The sequence below is a fragment of the Larus michahellis genome, chromosome 5, assembly GCF_964199755.1.
Source record: "Larus michahellis chromosome 5, bLarMic1.1, whole genome shotgun sequence".
Taxonomy (NCBI): domain Eukaryota; kingdom Metazoa; phylum Chordata; class Aves; order Charadriiformes; family Laridae; genus Larus; species Larus michahellis.
The window spans coordinates 70,884,106-70,903,750 of NC_133900.1; the positions used below are offsets into that span (position 1 = coordinate 70,884,106).

At 43.1% G+C, this 19,645-nt stretch overlaps 2 protein-coding genes across 3 annotated transcripts; one reads left to right on the plus strand and one right to left on the minus strand.

Annotated features, from left to right (window-relative positions):
• Positions 1 to 1,711: 1,711 nt before the first annotated feature.
• On the minus strand, positions 1,712 to 7,429 carry RPL9 (ribosomal protein L9). Its single transcript, XM_074587843.1, has 8 exons — positions 7,352 to 7,429; positions 6,887 to 6,933; positions 6,691 to 6,806; positions 5,306 to 5,401; positions 4,853 to 4,985; positions 3,360 to 3,440; positions 2,796 to 2,914; positions 1,712 to 1,829 (listed from the first exon to the last, which is right to left on the minus strand). Exons 2-7 carry the CDS (start codon positions 6,930 to 6,932, stop codon positions 2,808 to 2,810), a joined length of 579 nt encoding a protein of 192 aa, XP_074443944.1. The 5' UTR covers position 6,933; positions 7,352 to 7,429; the 3' UTR covers positions 1,712 to 1,829; positions 2,796 to 2,807.
• On the plus strand, positions 7,428 to 19,041 carry LIAS (lipoic acid synthetase). Of its 2 annotated transcripts, none has more exons than XM_074587840.1 (11): positions 7,428 to 7,633; positions 9,336 to 9,508; positions 10,193 to 10,286; positions 11,048 to 11,128; positions 11,327 to 11,483; positions 12,350 to 12,407; positions 13,522 to 13,650; positions 14,136 to 14,281; positions 15,984 to 16,054; positions 16,848 to 16,959; positions 17,920 to 19,041. In XM_074587840.1, exons 1-11 carry the CDS (start codon positions 7,550 to 7,552, stop codon positions 17,970 to 17,972), a joined length of 1,158 nt encoding a protein of 385 aa, XP_074443941.1. In that variant the 5' UTR covers positions 7,428 to 7,549; the 3' UTR covers positions 17,973 to 19,041. The 2 variants fall into 2 exon arrangements, with proteins under 2 accessions (XP_074443941.1, XP_074443943.1); XM_074587842.1 differs by having other exon boundaries at positions 7,483 to 7,633; positions 9,321 to 9,508.
• Positions 19,042 to 19,645: the final 604 nt, after the last annotated feature.

Consider the following 19,645-nt stretch of genomic DNA (forward strand, 5'->3'; position numbering starts at 1 on the left):
CTGAACTTTTCAGGGACCAAACCCAGAGGGGTTTACCCTTGGTCTGGTTTTGGCCATCTCTAAATAAGCCCAACAAGTTTTTCCTGTGATCTGCACCATCATTTTAAATCTACGTTGCCCAGCCTTTTCAGTCACCAGATCAAATGGCACGCTCAGATCATCCCTGCCCAGACAGGTACCACACTCCTCTGGAGAGAAGCAGAGAAGCTGCTCTAGAAATCAGAGGGCAAAAAGAACTATCAGTTAAATTCTCACTGCCTTCCTCCACTTTACAACCTCCTTTCCCAGTGGCTAGTACCATTTTCAAGACACAGTGAAACCCCCAACCTGTTCCCACTAGAAGCTGGTTACCTCAATCTTAAAGTCCCCAAAACAGACAGACGCACTTTATCTGTACCCCAGTGCTTCTGAAGAGTCATATAAACACACTGTCTCTTCCAACTGGAGCTGAACACACACGATAGCATCAAACACAAGGTAAATAACAATGTATTATCATAAAGTAAACAACAACATAAAGTATTATGGCCACTTACAGACTACTAGAAACTTTGTTGAAGTGCTACTTTGAGGATACGTGCAATTGACTGAACCCCAAACTCCCCGTACTTGGCACAAACTTGAATCTCAGTTCATAAACACAGAAGACCATTAAATTTCAAGTACTGGTCAACATCACAGAAGGTTCATTAATTAAAAAGGTAAGTACTAGTAAATGGCCCATTTCACACCATAAAACCAGCACAGGTGTCCTTCCATCACCCGCAGACACTGACTAGTTCTCACAAACAGCAACCGGGCAATCACACTGAACACAGGGAAACTCCTCTTGAATTGCACGTGCATCATGGGTGCACACAGAATTTTGGGACTCTTTTACCTGCGCAATTCGGACAGTGCAAGAACCCATCTTAAAAATGTTAAGCAGGCCACGTACAACGTCCACATCTGCAGTTTAGTACCACTACTTTTCTAGGCTCAGAGATGCTGGTACTGTGCACCCCTGTTGAACTCCATAAAATCATGCAAGTGGGCGGTTTGGGCAATTTCCTGAATTACTTTAGCACACATAGGTGCTTTCCTCAATTATAAGCTTTAGCAACTTGTTGCCAAGTACGTTTCTGCACTATCCCAGTGTTCTCTGTGAATGTAACAAGTGACAATGTGGTGAAACTCAACAATAAGCTCTGCCTGAACTCTGAGGTCACGTTCTTGGTTTTCTTAATTGAGCAATACAGCTAAAGCAGCATATTTTCAGACTACTTCTTCCATCTCTGTATTCAGTTTAAAGTCTTATAAATTTGGTTCCACCGATTCCAGTTTTGGTTTTAATCTACTTCAGATTCTGTCATCACAAGTCTGAACTTCCCTCCAGAAAACAGAGGAAATCAGTTTTTGCAGTCATTGGTTTGAGGTTCTGAAATAACGTGGAAGAACACTAGTCTCCTTTCTGTGAGAAAAATGCTTTTGCTATTCCTTGATACTATGATTTAAAACTATCATTTCATGGTTCACACTCCACCAGCATGAGGTTTCCAAACCATCAGACTTCTTTCAGTCTGAATGTTCTCAGAGGCCCGTAAACAACATGTACACAGCATTAACATCATCTTGCATTACCCTGTGACAATTTATCCAAAAGCCAAAGATCTTGAAGAGGAATGCAAACACCATTTAGATCTAAAAAAAAAAAAAAAAAAAGAGGCCAAGATATGAAATAAGTTTTATTTTATTAAACCTCTCATGGTACTTGGGTTTTGTATCAGATTCTTCAATCTGGTACTTGCTGGTACAATGTCTCATGATGGTTTGTTTCAGGATCCAGACAACTGTAAATAAAAAGAGCTTTTAGAAAGGTCTTAACACTGCAAATGTGAAACAGACTTTATAGACGTATGACAAGTTAATTTATGTGATAGTTTTAATGCAAGACAGCCATTAATATCTCAAAGAATTTGCTTAGTTTTATTCAAAGGAGATTACTTAAAGATGCCTTCAAACACAACAGCCCACGACTGCTTAGCATGCAGTAACAAGGAACTCGGAACAACACTAAAAACCATTTTTTCAGTAGCTTGTGTCTTGTACCTGGCTGGTGAAAAAAGAAATTTTAGTTTATGAAACACTTCATCTGCATCTTCTGTCTCAAGCTTAGGTTCAGAAGGTACACAACATTTACTTTATTTGCAAGTCAGCCTGTCTCCTCCTGCAGTGTCCTGTACTCCTTTAGCAGTTAAAATTCTTAAATTATCCCAACATCCTTGTACTCAACTTCAGAAACAAACCTATGTACACAATGTTAAATAGTTGCCCTTGTTAAACTGACCTTTGTTTACAAGCATTTACACACAAACCACACAGAAGACCTTTATATATAATTTAAGTGCTGATCACTGTTTTTTAGTGAAGTCAGTGTCCAACCAGGAGGAACATTAAGTCTAAGAAAGTCTTCTCCGTAAATAGCTGTAAACCAGTCTGTCATGCTAGGTCAGTTGGTTTTAGATTCTCAGACACTATAATAAGTAGCATGCACAGCGTAGAATACAGCACTTAAGTATTTCTCCATACAGTAGCATAATACCAACTTGGTGAGAAATGGAAAGTGGCTGTCAAGAGACCTAACCCAACTTCAGCTTTACGATACCTCTAATGATGCCTTTCACAAGCACAACTGCATCCCGGTTGGGAACCTGCTTAACCACAGCCTTGTTAAAGTAGATAAACCTTGTCAAGTCCCCAGACCGAGTGACCATCTCTACATGGAAGATGTACAATCTGTGTAAGATGATACCAACCTATTAAGAGTTTTACTCATCTGCCTGCTGTACTGTTCCTTTCTCGGAGACATAGATACCGTCCAAGAATTTCCTGATATCCTTGTTCTTGACCGTAGTGGCTTGCTGGATCAAGGCAGCTACAGACAAAGCAAGACCATTAGCACAAAGCAAGAGGTCCAAGCCAACACATCGCCTTTGTTTTAACTAACAAATGAAACTGTTCTAACAGTTCTAACGAAAACAGAATGCATTTCACTGAGCCCATCTTGGCAACTCACGGCAGTGGCAGTTTATCACTGCACACTCGTACAACTGAAAAGCTGAAAAGTTTGGTGCCAAAGAGGCCATCGACACGGACACACACAAAAAAAAAGCTTCTATGGACTTATATCTTTAAGTTTAGAAAAAGCATAAGAAACTACGAAAAGCAATTACAGGGACCAGAGAAAAAAAACCTGAGCTGTCATTTACCTCAGGGTTTGAGGAAAAAAAAAAAAAAAAAAAAAGACAGTTTGCTAAGCTGACATCTTCAGATAAAAGCAGCCATATCATTGCATCTTCCCACACATCTATGTCACAAACCTGAATTGGAAACCAATTCAATGTCATTCCCTTCAAGGATCAGCTCATCTTTCTGGGCTTGAGACACTGCACAGGAAACACCTACAAAAGGAAAACGCACAGTCTTCATCATTGGTGAAGACACTAAGCATACCAAAAAAGACCCCACCAGTATTCATGTCCCGTCCCAATTTACAGAACTAGGAAGTAGTATTCCAGGCAATAATTAGCTTCCATGATTTTAAAAAGAGTCTCCTAAATCCCTTCCAGGATTGTCCTCCCTCGCACAGCTTCAGAAACCAATGATTAGCGCAAGTCATGCTCCAGATTGAAAGCAACTAAGTGATACTCCTACTTAAATGTTACTACATTACAGCATTAATCACTATCACTGTGTGCAAGTCAAAGATTTTGCCAGCATGGCTTTGTCAGCTAGGTGGTGCCATTTTCCACATTCTTACATTCATTAAGACAAAACTGGATTCACCCTAATCAAGAGTCATTAAAAAACATCACTGCTCCCTGGTATGTCAAGAACCATATTTATACTAGCAACACTAGGACCTTCAAGAGTCTATCTAGAAACTTGCGTTTGCAAGGAGAACAACGCAAGTAAGCATCTACAGTTTGATCTATTTAGTCAATAGATTTTAAGCGAGCACTTCGCTATCTTTGAAGTAAATTCTGACTCATGAAAATAAAATACAATAATCAAACCCACCCTTAATATCCCACAGTAAATCAAAGTCAAAGCCACCATAAGAAACCCCACACTTTATCTACCAGTGTTTTTGGACAAGTCTGATGCTTTCATCTAAAGCCACCCCAAAATACCATCAGTCACAATAAACATCCTTACCCATACCTTCATCAGAAGTGGAACTGACAAAAAAATTGATATGGAAAGTTTTTCCTACAATCTCAAGGTAACCATTTATGACATGTTTCATCTTCTCCTTTTGAAGTTTAACAAGCTCCACCAAATGCCTATCCTGCTAGATATCTTGCTAAAACTCCCAAGTATGCAAGACATAAACCCAACAACTAAGATAATAATTTCGAAGTTTATCATATGTGCTCCTAGACAATGAGGAAATTCAAAATACGAGAACGTTTCAAAGACCAAAAATAAGATGTGGTGTGAGACTAGCTCATGTACAATGTTTAATACAGAAACACAAATCTAAAATTAAGCACCTGCAGTTTACCAGCTATGGACACTGTTGGGATCTCACTATGACAAAAGTAAACACTGGGCCCCTTGTAACTCATATTAAAATAACAAGCTCTAAACTAGTTATTGGCTAGCTCTCATCACAAAAAATAAAGTACAAAAGCACTATTAATTATAATTCTAAACAGTCGCAAAGGTACCATAAGATCACATAAATTCATGAAAGGCAAATGCTGCTTCAACAATCATTCACCACCTCCTGTATCAGTGGCAGTACCCAAAGAAAACAGTTTAGAAACCCGAGTTAGAAATAGTAAAGTACATCTCCAGATATGCTCACCTGGCCTCATACGCACTCTGCGAATGTACTTCTCTCCCAAGAAGTTTCGGATTTCCACAAGTGAGCCGTTATCCTGTATAACTACGTTGATTGGGAAGTGAGCGTACACTGACCTCATCTTGTAACGAAAGCCCTATGATAAAGGACATCATCAGATATTGAAAGCAGAACACGTCCATAAGGTAGGACAGATGCAATAAGCTTACTGGAGCAATCTAAACCCAAGATATATTGAAAATAGTTTCTTAACAAGGGCAAGACACTAAGCCCAAGAGACATTCATGCTTTCTTCCACCCACAGAGCATATTTGATAGCCAGTGCAAGAAAAAAAACATAAAAAGAAAGAGAGAAAGCAAGCTACATCTTGGATGCTCAGAAAAGCTCTCACTGAAGTAAAAGTTTGCTTAGTAACAAAAATGACAGGAGTTATCCTATTTCAAAACAAAACTCACCAGTGTAACACCCTTTATCATGTTCTGTACATGGCTGCAAATTGTGCGAACTGTTGCCAGCTCCTTTCTGTTACCCCACCACTTGTCGACACGTAGCTGCGTAAAAAAATAAAATAAACAAAGTTTTCTGCTACACTTCAAAACTAAAAATGAAACATTTTTGTGACAAACTTAGAGTGAAAAGTTCAGATGAACTACTTAAAAGCCCACCTAACAAAAGCACATAAATACTTTGTTTCTTTGAAAGACTACTAAAAGCCCACATAGGTCAAGTCTTTTACGTCCTAACCCCCAGAGGTGTGAGAAATGTTTCTTTTCTTCATGTCTTGCTACTAATAAATCTCTAAAGAAGTTGGGATAGATATTCTGACATCTTAAGCTGAAGGATGCGTTATCAAATGCTAAACACTGAACAAGTTGTTCCAAAGTCAGTCTCCTACATACAACATATCAACTATTTAATGAAACGACGTGTGCGTCCCCAGTGTTTTAATGAAACATGAAATGCTTGTGAAAAAGCAGCTGACATCTGCCATTCTTTCCTTTTTTTTGTAGTTTTTTAAGGCCATACAAAACATTATGCATGTATTTAGAAAATATCTGCTCTCCTGATATAACTTGCCAATTCTAGAAATTAAATGTAGAAATTTAGTTTTAACTAGCTAAAAATTAGCCAGTTTATAAAACATAGATCACAATGATCAACGCCTTTCCCAATAACTATCTGACTGTAACTACAAAAATCAATCAATCACTTGAAGTGAACAAATTCACTCCAACGCATCACAGAACTGCAAGACTTCCATAGTGCCCGACCAGGTCCCAAGATTCCATGAGACCTGCCTCTTTCAGAAAACACAAAAGTAAGTTAAAAAATTAAATAACATACCTGCAGCTAAACTTTTTGGCTCAATCTCCTACACTAAGAAGTTGTTTTTAAGCTAATTGAGAGTTGGGGTTGCTCAGCCTGAAGAAGAGAAGGCTCTGGGGAGACCTTATAGCGGCCTTTCAGTACCTAGAGGGGGCCTACATGAAAGATGGGGAGGAACTCTTTCCTAGGGACTGTAGTGACAGGACAAGGAATAACTGTTTTAAACTGAGAGTAGTTTTACATGAGATATTAAAAAGAAATTCTTTACTGTGAGGGCGGTGATGCACTGGAACAGGTTGCCTAGAGAAGCTGTGGATGCCCCATCCCTGGAAGTGTTCAAGGCCAGGCTGGATGGGGCTTTGATAAACCTGGTCTAGTGGGAGGCGTCCCTACCCATGGCAGGGGATTTGAAACTAGAGCATCTTCCAACCCAAACCATTCTATGATTTTATGGTAACGACCATAAAATCATAAACTCAACCATAAAATCAGAAGCGACCACTGCAACACTCACCTTCTTGTGTTTCTTTCCCAGGAGGGAGAGCTCCACATTGATGTGGTTAAAATCCCGTCGCAAGGTTCCTCTGGGGCCTTTTACAATGACCGTCCGGCCCTTCAGTGAAACACTGACTGCAAAGCAAAGACAAACGCACGTCAATCAGCTGCAGGCTCAGCACCGCGAAACAAACGCCTCCCGAACGCAGACCTACCTTGCTCGGGGATGTCAACGGTCTGGTTACTGAGAATGGTCTTCATCCTACAAAGCACAACCGAGAGAAGCTGCAGACTCGCAAAGCAAAGCCCTTTCCTGGTCCCCTTCCCGCTCCTCCCCATGGGAACACCCAGCTACGGAGAGCCCCCCCACGCCCTCTGGCACCCCCAGGCCGCCCGGGCGCCGGGCTCCGCTGCCAGCGCCCAGACATCCCGCCCGGGCGGCCGAAGGGCGGCGGCCTCAGCGCCAACGCCACAGCGGGGCCCAGCCCGGGCCTAGAACCGCCGGGGATGGGAGGGGAGCTGGGGCAGGCGCCATCCCGGGGGCTCCCCCGTCGCAGACGGTGGCAGGAAGCGGCGGGCGGTCCCGGCGGCGCCCCGGGAGGCTGCCCGGTGCCCGGCGGGGCGCTGAGGGGGCCGCCCGCGGCCGATGGCTCCGGATGGCGCCGCCGGCCCGGCCTCACCTGGCAGCAGGCAGCGGGGAAAGAGACAGCGTCTGACGTCATCGCGTACTTGTAGTCACCTCAACGTCATGACGCCGGGGTAGCCGTCCAGGAGGCAAGGGTAGCTGAGGCCCGACGCGCGTGAACAGAGTGAGGCGGGTAGGGCCGAGCGCCGAGAGGATCGATCGGACCGATCGGACCGGTGCAGTGGGCGCCGCCATGTCGCTGCTGCCGCGGGGCCGCTGCGGCGGGGCCGCCGCCGCCACCGCCGCCCGGCGGCTGCTGCTGGGGCCCCAGGGACGGGTGAGTGGGCGCCACGTCAGGGTCGTGTGCCGCAGCATAGGGGGGTGGACGGCGGGCTGCCGAGCGGGCGTCGCGGCCCGGCGGAAGGGAGACCTGGGGACGGTCCCCCGGTGATGGGACGGGGGGATCGCGGCGGCTGAAGGCGGTGCCGTTGTCCGAGCGCGTCTCTTGATGGCTGCGGGTCGTGGGGCGTGACGGCCGTGGTGGTTCCCCGCGGACAGCGCCCAGGAAAGGCTGTCCCCAGCAGGGCACCGGCTGTGTCGGGGCGTGAGGCGGCCGGGGGCTGCTGTGCCGCACACACACACGGGAGGGGGCGCGGGGGAGAAAAAGTAATAGAAAACTGAGGCAGGGATCCCATCCGCTTCAGACCCCGCCCCTGAGAGCCCGACTGGTGCTGCCTTTGCGTCGAAATAACCATAGAATCATAGAATCGTCTAGGTTGGAAGGGACCTTTCAGATCATCTAGTTCAACCATCAACTTAACACTGACAAAACCACCGCTAAACCATGTCCCTCAGCACCACGTCGGCCCGTCTTTTAAATACCTCCAGGGATGGTGATTCCACCACTTCCCTGGGCAGCCTGCTCCAATGCTTGATAACCCTTTCCATGACGAATTTTTTCCTAATATCCAGTCTAAACCTCCCCTGGCACAACTTGAGGCCGTTTCCTCTTGTCCTATCGCCTGTTACTTGGGAGAAGAGACCGACCCCCGCCTCCCTACACCCTCCTTTCAGGGAGCTGTAGAGAGCGATAAGGTCTCCCCTCAGCCTCCTTTTCTCCAGGCTGAACACCCCCAGCTCCCTCAGCCGCTCCTCATAAGACTTGTGCTCCAGACCCCTCACCAGCTTCGTTGCCCTTCTCTGGACACGCTCCAGCACCTCAATGTCTTTCTTGTGGTGAGGGGCCCAAAGCTGGACACAGCACTCGCAGTGGGGCCTCACCAGTGCCGAGTACAGGGGGACGATCACTTCCCTAGTCCTACTCACCACACTGTTCCTAATACAGGCCAGGATGCTGTTGGCCTTCTTGGCCACCTGGGCACACTGCTGGCTCATATTCAGCTGGCAGTCGACCAACACCCCCAGGTCCTTTTCTGCCAGGCAGCTCTCCAGCCACTCTGCCCCAAGACTGTAGCGCTGCGTGGGGTGGTTGTGACCCAAGTGCAGGACCCGGCACTTGGCCTTGTAGAACCTCACACCATTGGCCTCAGCCCATCGATCCAGCCTGTACAGATCCCTCTGTAGAGCCTTCCTACCCTCAAGCAGGTCAACACTCCCACCTAACTTGGTGTCATCTGCAAACTTACTGAGGGTGCACTGGATCCTCTTGTCCAGATCATTGATAAAGATATTAAACAGAACAAAAAGTCTGTTAGTTACTGACTTGGCAGCGTACCGTTAATTGTTTCAACCTCCTGTTTTTCAGCCCCAAAATCTCAATCCATAGAGTGTTATTTATATACAAAAACTATATAACTTAGTTTGATGTCAAGATATTTTGGAAGAGATCATGCTTTTTCTCTGTTTCACGTGACTTAAAATGAAAAAGAGCATTCATTATGTATTGAACATAAAGGCAATTGGGAAAAAGCTTACGCAAACTCTATAAAGTGTACACTAACTATCAAAAGGACAAGCACTTACTTAGAATATAATACCAGTTCATTTATAATTCAGTAAATTAGTATTGCTTCTTTTAGGTGTCTGGGAGCCATGTGTGTAATCAGTACAGAATGTCCAGTTCTTTGCCAGAGGAAAAAAAAGACTTACTGCAAAATGGACCAGACTTGCAAGACTTTGTATCTGGAGATTTGTCAGACAAGAGCACATGGGCTGAATATAAAGGCAATTTAAAGCGTCAGAAAGGAGAAAGGTAATTGTGATTTTAAACAACTGTAGTTGCTCCCGTGCAGTATCTTGCATGTCTACTACAAAATGTCTACAGTGTATTTTTATTAAAATGTGTTGTACTGGCTTGCCAATTTTGCAATTTTTCAAGAAAGAACAAACACATTATTAACTTAAAATATGTAAGAAACATGAAGACGTGGTATTTTCGCATTTGAGTGCCTGTGCTGTGGCTTGTATTAAATTACAAATACACATCAGTAGGTGAGTGTACCTTACTTTGGTGTTGAAAAAATATTATTGATAGAGCAAAACAAACAAATGAAGATTAAATTAAAAAAAAATGCTTAAACGTCCATATTTCCAGTTATAAAGTTGATCAGACTTTATGATAGCTGTGCGACATATGCTGCCATTAATTGTTGCTGTCTCCAGTGTGGCACTATTAAATCCCATTGGTACAGTTAACAATTTCAAACCTTCCAATGACAACAAACTCCTACTCTTGAAACCACATCCTACTCTTTGGGATGATGATAAACATGGAAGAGAGAAGTCTATTATGACTATGAATGATGTTAATAGTGTTTGCTAAGTTTCAAGGAACCTTTCCTAGTTGGCATCTGTAACAAATTAAAGTGGATCTATGAAATTAACGGAAGCTTACCATGTAATTTATTAATCTTTATGTTTGCTTGATGTTATTCAGGCTGCGACTTCCTCCATGGCTGAAAACAAAGATTCCCATGGGAAAAAACTACAATAAACTAAAGAATACCTTGAGAAGTTTAAATCTTCATACGGTAAATCTAGTTTTCCTGTAGAAATAAGGCATGTTTTACACATAAAAAATTATTTCTCTGTAGAGGACAGGTAGAAATCACATCTTGCATGATCTTCAACACTGAAACCAAGCCCAATGCTGATCCTTGTTGCCAGAGGTGAATTTTATCCATAAAGAATGAAGACAAATCCAGCAAAGTATTTCATGTTTTTCCTGCTGAGATTTTAAACACTAGGGTTTACTACTTGCATCTCCAAAGAGATCAGAAGATGCTATGTGTGACTGCTTTTAATGGAAATACAGACGATTTCAGAGTTATGTACATGTTTTGCATGAAAAGAAATTCTAGGAATATATGTATTTCATTAAATATACCTTCCAGGTGGTAAAAAGTGGTGGGTATACATGGAGAGCTTTTTTCCTTTTTTTTTCCAGACTAAGATCATGCTTTGATGAATCATAGACGTTGTGAACATTTTATCAATTTTTAAATTTAAAATGTTAATGACAATCTGTGCTAATTAATAAGGCAGTTACATGACTGAGGAGTTTCTGGAGTTGTGAAGTAGAGGAAGAGAAGGGTAGTGGACGTCAGGAAACAGTTCTTCTCTTCCTAGCTATTCTACTGACTTCTTGTAGAACAACATGTAACTCTTTTTAATCTCCTCATTTATCGCGGAAGGAATTATGTTTTGTTTGTAGGCTACTGTTGAAATTGTTTATTAATATACTTTGCTGTAATAATACAGAAAAAAAGACAGGTACATTACTGTCTTTTAGGTATGTGAAGAAGCACGTTGTCCCAACATTGGAGAATGCTGGGGAGGTGGTGAATATGCTACGGCTACAGCTACTATTATGGTAAGCCATTAACCATTTCTTAAGTATTCTAGCAATGTTTGATCTCTACTGTAGTGGTGTGGGTTTATTACAAGAAATTTAGAGTAAATCACTGTCCTTATTATTTTGCTTAGTATTGGGATTTATCTGATCTAGCATACGCAGCTGAGCAGTAGTGATGTGTGCAATGTAAAGGTAGGAATGTCTTTCTTATTTCAGCTGATGGGTGACACATGCACTAGAGGTTGCAGATTTTGTTCAGTCAAGACAGCAAAAAATCCGCCTCCACTGGATCCCGAGGAGCCTTACAACACAGCAAAGGCTATCGCTGAGTGGGGCTTGGATTATGTGGTATTGACCTCTGTGGACAGAGATGGTTAGTACCTTGTCTCTCATCTTCAGCCTAAGCTCTCGTACACGTTACATGGGGTAAACACAGATAAACATTTATCACTCAGCGCAATTGTTGGGGATTACCATTTTAAAGGAGTCAACAATGCTGAAACTTTGGAAAGTTTCTACATATTCTTAGTATTTCTCTATGTCTGGTGAAATATGACAGTGAAATGTAACACTTATTAAATATTAAGATATTGCAGTACTTTATTTTAACTTTTTTTTTCTCAAAATACATACATATAGACCATGTTCTATTATTTGATCAGAAAAAACCCCAAACCACAGATATTCATATACAATACCATTACAGAACTTCCTTCCAAAAACTAAACCTGGAATAAATTACACTTAACAAAACTGAAAGTTGCCTTTTTCTAAGGATGTAGTAGCTGCTTTGTGGTGACATCACATAGGTGGGGAAAGCCATTGTAAAGGTTATTCAGTATACTTTGGTGGAAAGTCCAGTAGCTTCAAAGTGGCTTAGAGTACAAAAGCAATACTATCTATGTATTTCAATTTTTGAAGAACTGTTTCTCAGACCAAAACCATAACCAGATAGAGCCATTCTGTGCTCAAGCTGACAGCGAACGTAGAGACAGATAAAATTCGGAGTAAACATTTGAAGTCTGCCCTAAACAATCACAGACTTTGTGCAGGACAAGGCTTGGTGGAATATCTGTTGTAAACCTTTGGCATAAGTGGTAAGATAAGACTGGGGTTTGACTAACATCTGCTTTATTAGTTTGCGTTTAAATTTGACTCTGCAGTTATTTTGTGGCTTTGCTGATAAGTAAATACATTTCTTGAACAGAAAGGTTAACTGAATAATTGAAATGCTTCTAGATATGCCTGATGGTGGTGCAGAACACTTTGCAAAGACAGTCTCTCATCTGAAAGAAAGGTATATTTTTAATGTATTACTATTATTTTTACGACTTTAGAATGTGGTACTGCATATAGGTCAAAACTACCTTTAGCTGGATTATTCCAGGGGCCCTGCAAATACAAAAATCTGCTTTTAGTCTATCTATGTCCTTTTTTTCTTTTTCCCCCTCCTGTTTTTCATCTTTCTCATATAATGGCCCCCAAAACTATTTTGAATTTGGATGCATTTCCCATTTAGCCCAGGCTTATTTAAAGCTAAGCGCTGCATTATTTCTTTGACCGTGTGGCTGGTTTACCAGGAAATGAGCACATACTCCTGAGGTATGTTTCTTCTTGAAGCTTGGGGCTCAGACGCGTTGGGTTTAGGTAACGGTGTCACCGCGTGACAGAAGCAGCCATGTTTCTCTTTCGGTGGTGATGAGGTTGCTGGGCATTTTCCCACCATGGCCATCTTTGCGATGGTGCTTTCCCGACCTGTTCCGCCTTCCCTCTCTGCCTCGGTGCCCTCTACGCCGTTTGACAGCGTATTTGTCTACCTGCAGGTTTAATTCGTAGAACCTCAGGGAAGCCTTTATCCGGTGTATCTTGGGGCTCCAAAGGGTCCTGCAGTTTTCCCCACCTGCCTTTCTGAGCCGAAATCTGGCTCCTGGACATCAAAATGAGATTCCAGGGCAATAACACAAGAGTTTTCTTATCCCCGTAGGCAGGATCATAGCTCTTCTGTATTTTGGATATTAAACTTAAGTTAACCTGCCACCAAGACACGTGAAAAATGACGTATGAACAGTGAATGTGGATGATTGGGAGGCTGTTGGAATCGCTTTTATATTTATTATTTGGCTTTCATTCTGTTTCAGCTCACACCAGTGAAATCAGGCATCAAACACGTGACGCGTTGTTTGAATTGCGATACAAGTATTTGCAGAAATCAGTTGTTTTAGAAGCGTATCCCGAATTAACTTTTCTTATCAGAGCATCATTTATTTAACAGTTGGACTCGATGATCTTCAAGGTCCCTTCCAACCTCGATAATTCTGTGAAGTAATGTTTGGGGGTTTTTTTTGCTCTATTGATCGCTATATTGACGCAAACCCCGCAGCCGTGTTTATTTTCGGCCTCTCCTTTTCCAGGAACCCGAAGATCCTGGTGGAATGCCTGACTCCCGATTTCCGAGGGGACCTTGCGGCCGTGGAGAAAGTGGCGTTGTCGGGGCTGGACGTGTACGCCCACAACGTGGAGACGGTGCCGCAGTTACAGCGGTGAGCACCGGCGGGGCGAGAGGGGGGACAGGGACAGACGGGAACGGGTCCACGCACACCGGCCCCGCCGCCGGGGCCTTCCCTCTCGGGGACAGGGCCGCAGCCCGAAATGGCGGGGGGCGCGCGCTCCCAGCCTGCCGCGCGCCACGCCGCGCCCGCCCGCCCGCCGCCAGAGGGCGCCCTCTCCCCGCGCCGCGCCCCGTCCCCGCGGTCGGCGGGCAGGGGGGGCCGCGCCCCGGCCCCGGTCCTCGCACGCACCCCCAACCCCCCCCCCCCCACGGCGGGGGCCGCGGGGGTGGCAGCCTTGGGGACGGGGAGCACGGCTTTGGGACTCAAACCAGCGGGAAACGCCCGGTCAGCGTCACGCCAAACGTCTTAAGTTGCCATTTTCGCACTGTAGACGCAGAAGGCTGTTTTCTCCGCGTCTCTAACTTCTCTGCACCCCTTCCCCCCACCCCCCCCCCTTGTGCTGAAAATACGCAAAGGAAGGTGCGTGATCCCCGAGCCAACTTTGAGCAGTCCCTACGGGTGCTGAAGCATGCTAAAGAGGTCCAGCCCGGCGTCATTTCGAAAACCTCCCTAATGCTGGGGCTAGGCGAGACAGATGAACAAGTATATTCCACAATGAAATGTAAGTTGGTGTGGAAATATATGCCAAAATTCACAGGTATGAATTTTATTGCATCAGAAAAAAATTGTGAGCATCTTTGCCTCTATGTGCAAATCAGTTTGTTGGTGCAGGAAATGTTTTCTAAGCTTTATGGGGGTGGGGGGGAAGTTCGGTTAAAAAAGATTGAACTTCTGAAATATTTTGTCTTCATACAGCTTTCAGATTCAATTTGACAGGTAGATCCAGCTTGTGTTGATTTCAATGGAAGTGGAAGCGATCTTTGTGTGACTATATTAACGTTCTTATCTTTGCAATACTTAAATAATGGGCTTGCAACATAGTTGCCTTATGGTGCATTCCATTTTAGAAATAGCAGACCTGATTGTTTAAAATAGTTTATTTCAGCTTACTTAGGTGCAAAAATAGTTATTGTCCTTGGAGCTGTAGCATGTTCTCATGTCTTCATGTAAATGTATATTTAAGAGGAGAAAATTTCACAGTGGTAAGTGAATGCAATGCGCTTGCAAGAAGAAATTCATAAATCCTTGGGCATTTCTCCCATATCAGGAAAGAATGTCTACCTGGTACTTTATTTTGTGTACAGCAACCCATATTAGAATGTATTGATGTAGTCTAGTTCTGCAGCTGTCCCACGGTCTGCACCGTAAAATTACAGTTCCTGCTTTTCCCACTCTTCCGGCCTGGCATTTCCTAGCCACAAGAGTCTGAAAGTTCAGATTTGGTGCTATTTGTTTTCAGGTCACTTTCATGGATGTATTCGGAGCCAAGCTTTACCCACCACATCCGTTCAGTTACTCTAATTTTGTTCCCTTTCCCTTCTCTGGGTACGAGTTAAAGAACACGTAAATGTGCTGATATCGAACCAGTTTCTTTACAGGACCGTGTCAATCTAAACAGAGATTCCAGGGTAGCAGTGAGTGTAATGCTGTAGTCTTTTCTTCCTACGTGACGTGAGGCAACCAGCCCAAGTAGACAGAAAATATGTGGAGATAGATATTCATGCAAAATCTGATTCCTCAGCCATCCCTTTGTTCAGAATACCCCGCTACCAACTGCAGTGAATGTAATTCTTCAGGCTAGCTGAGTATCAGGTGTCTGGATTTCCCTCTGTAAGTAGACAACCTGAGCTCGTTTGCTGTATATTGATTCTAGTACATAAGCAAATTTTAGCAGGCAAAGTTTATGAGATTCTGCAGGCATCAAAACTAACATCCATCCTAAGGGTGTCAAACTGGCAAAAGATGTTGGCATTTTCCCCTGATTTATAGCTCTTTAGAATTGCCCACATCTTTTCAGCATGAAATCTCTTGAAACAGTGGAGAGGTGCCAACTGGATGTGCACGCGTCCATTTTTTTGTCAAACGAAGGCTCTGACCTGAAGACAGAATGAAAAGCAGCAAGATAAAAAAGATGAGAGCACGTCATCTCTGCAGCGAGACACGCGACTGCAGAGAGTGCAGCGCAGTGGTGTTCTCTCTAGCTTTAAACTAGACAGCTCAGGCCTTGCAGCAGCGTGGAGCTCACCATGTGAGACGTGGCTACGGCTCGTGGAGGTTGCAAGGTCCCTTTGCTGCGGAGCAGAAGGTACCCCCCGCGGGCTACTGCGGAGTGACTTTGTTCAGACTTGAAAGGAGGGTGTTTTCTAATTGCTGACGATCCCTTGTGATCCTTCTGCCACTAACAGGGAATTTTGGTTTTACAGTATTGCGGGAAGCAGACGTAGATTGTTTGACCCTAGGACAGTACATGCAACCAACAAAACGTCACCTAAAGGTAAAAATGCCTTTAATTTACAGGCGATGTTACGGTCTGTACCTTGCATAGTCGAGTTTCCTCTTTCTAAGTTGAGGCTTGATACGCGTCCTTACCTTAACTGTGGATGTTGGGAAAAATTTCGTTCCTTGTTTAACCCGATCTTCATCTGTTGTGTCCTCTTCACTAAAAGCTGACCCTTCACTCAGCTGTCTAATCCCTTCCATCTTCTGCAGACTTCCTACTGCTACTTGCTGCCGTTAGCTGGGGAGGCAGCTAGAGCTGAAGCTCAGTTCTGGAAAACGGGAATCTCAGTGTGTCTCAAACATAATGGCTCGAGCCAGCTCCCCTTCGCTATCTCATAGGCCCTCCCTTAATGGTGCCACTTCAGCTGGGGGAAATGAGCATTTTCTCCTTCTGTAATCTGTCCGGAGCTTGAGTCTCTGTCCTGTTCCTGTCTTTCACCAAAATAACTGTGAGTGAAGAGATTTGTAGGGCTATTGTATTTTTTTTTTTACTAACTTTGACATAAAAAAGGTTTGCTCGAACGGACCATTCAAAAACTGAGTGAAGAAAATGATAAAGCAACAATTAGAAATTAAATTCTAAACTTTTCAGCTGAATATGAAAAGGAAATAAAATTCATTCTTTTGGTAGAAAGCAGAGAGAAAATTAAGTTTGTGACTTGACTGCTGAAATTTTTGGAGTGTAAAATTTTGAACTTGCGATATAACTGTGTTTCATGTCACTACATGCTAGCTATAGCCATTTCCTTTGCATTAATACCTGCTCAAAATGAATTCTTTTCACCCAGGTTGAGGAGTACGTAACTCCTGAAAAATTTAAGTACTGGGAAAAAGTAGGAAATGATCTTGGATTCCATTACACTGCTAGCGGGCCTCTAGTGCGCTCCTCCTATAAAGCAGGTAAATTACTGAAAAGCATTAGATTCTTTAGCACGTAACATTTTAATACATAAAATTAAAACGTTGACATAATACACAACAAAGCTCACCTTGGCTCAAGGACAGCTCATATTGTCGTCCTTTCCTTTTTTTTTAATTATTTACACTTACTATCATCTATAGCTCATCTAAATACATCAGTATGACAGTAATTGGTATTTGTCCAATTGCTGTGCTTCTTAAGCTAATTTTCTGCCAAACCTGGTTTGTACTCTACTTAATGGGTGAGGCAGGAGAAAGGGTACCCAATTTGCAAGTTTTCCTTTACATTCTGCCTCTTGGACACTTCAGGGTTTCATGGGGCCCTTTGCTGTTTGTGATGTAATTTTGTTGCTTTAGGCAGAATTTATTTACAGTCCCCTAGAAATAATTAGATACGTTTATGGCAGTGCTTTTCCTGACAAAGCACGGGGTATGAAGTAGCAGCTGATATTAATAGAACTATTGTGTAGGTCCAACATCCTGCAAAACATCCTCTGCCCCAGAGAAGACTCACCTGGGGCACCTTGCTTCTCAGCCTGCTTTAACGCCAGCTCAAACGAGACTTATAGCAGGTCTCAATACAAGTTGCTGATACTTTATGAAACAGGAATTAATTTTTAATTGAATCACTCCACTTTTGCCTGTTGGAGAGCACAGAGAAGCAGAGCTATTTCATAAAACTGGGTATGAGGAAAATCAGGATTTTGGGGTTGAAGGGGTTGTTTGGTGGGTTATGGGTTTTATTTGGGTTTTGGGTTTTTTTACATCCCTGCTGTATTGAAAGTGCTGTTATATAGAATTGAATTACTATAGAATACTGGTAAGAACAATGGTTTTGTAGAATAGAATACTCGCGTTAAATGAGAACGCGTATTGTTTTGCTTTATTTCATTGAAATATGTACAAACCATTTTGGTGCTTTTTTTGCCTTTTAATTAGGTGAATTCTTCTTGAAGAACTTGGTAGAAAAAAGAAAGACAAAAGCCATCTGAAAATGAGAGTGAACCTATTTAAAGCAGCCAGTTTTAAGGATCCCTTTTTTCAGCATATAATTATACTCGGTTCCAGAAATGCAGAAGACCAGATGGTGGATGTATGAGTAAACTTACTGTCTGTCCAGAACACTTTTCTCTCACCGAAACACTTCACAGTATTTTACCTAATTCCTCCTGGCAGGGCTACAACTACTTCTGGTGTTCAGCAGAAAGTGAGAAGATAGAACTGATTTTGAAAGAGTGATGGAACCGAGGTGGAAGAAATGTAAGCTGAAAAAAAAAGAATGGACAGATTTAAGTAAACGGGTTTGATACTACCACCAATATTGGTGCAGTTGGGTACTTGTGAAGATTGCTGATAACTGGTAATTTGAAAGGTACTGGTATTTTGGTGTATCTTACCATTATGTAACACAAGTTTGCAGGGAATCTGGGAAATAGAGTTCTGAAGATTGTGTACACGATGAAGGACCATATTAGGGCTGTCTTGAACCACACCAGAGAAAGTATCAGTAATGCTCTTTCAAGAGATGGTATCTCTTATACCTGCACCTTAAGAAAATGAGCTACGCCATTCTGATCGCTAATGCTTTCCAGGTGCTTGCATGTGTGAGCCTTGGTCAATGCAAGGTATCAAGTTGAAGAAAACAAGAGCCCTTTCTGGCAGGACAGTTAACCTTGTGTAGATACCATATAATTTAAACCATATGGGAAATCAACATTGGCATAACAGCATAAATAGAGCCACCCCCAGTTTGGGTACATGACTATAACAAACCCCACTGAGTTGCGCAGGTGCTTCTTTGGTGTTGGGTACACGGAACTGCTGCTATTCTGTACTGTGCTTCTACTCCACGGGTATCCTCTTCCCGTTAAAGGGAAGTTAAATGCCTCGTCTGAGGGTGGTTGTGCTTGATTGGTCTGGTTACCTGCCCCCTGGAGAGCTGGTCTGGCTGTTAAACCGGAATGCAGAGAAGTGAACGAACACATCATAGATGAAATGGGGAATCCGTTCCGTATCGTACTGAGCTCAAGCAGAAATAAAAGCATGGCTTATGGTATACTAGCAGGTGGAAATTTGTATTCTCTTTACAATCATGATAGTTCGAAGTGCATCTCTAATAATTCTCAGTTGTCTGCTATGGACATCAGATACAGTTTTTGAACTGGCTTAAGCTGTATCTTCATGGAGTTATTTGGGAAACATGCCGGGAATTTGTTATCTGGTCCCAAACTCTCACCATGCAGGTAATCCTAGTGCTGGCTGTAGTACTTGTCTAAATTAGTCTATACAAAGAGTGGACCCTTGGCCTACCCCATACTCGGCAAGATGTTAGAAGTAAGGCAGCTAATTAGCAAGTTAATATATAGGAGAAACTTGGTATTGTCATGAACAACAAAAATCAGATTATGCCACTGAGGCCAGTGACGCACAATTGACACTTGACAAAATGAAATACTGCAGTTGGCTAACGTAGCCAAGCCTATAGAGACAAATAGCCTTAAACTAGAAGGAATGTACTAATTCAACAGTATAATGGAAGCGTAAATTAGGGGAAGAGAAACCTGAGCCATGAAGAACAGAGAAGCAGAAATCTTAATAGCTGTACTTTTTAAAGGCAGAGATAAAGGCAAGGCTTCTTTTTATTTAAAAAAAACCCCACTCTAAA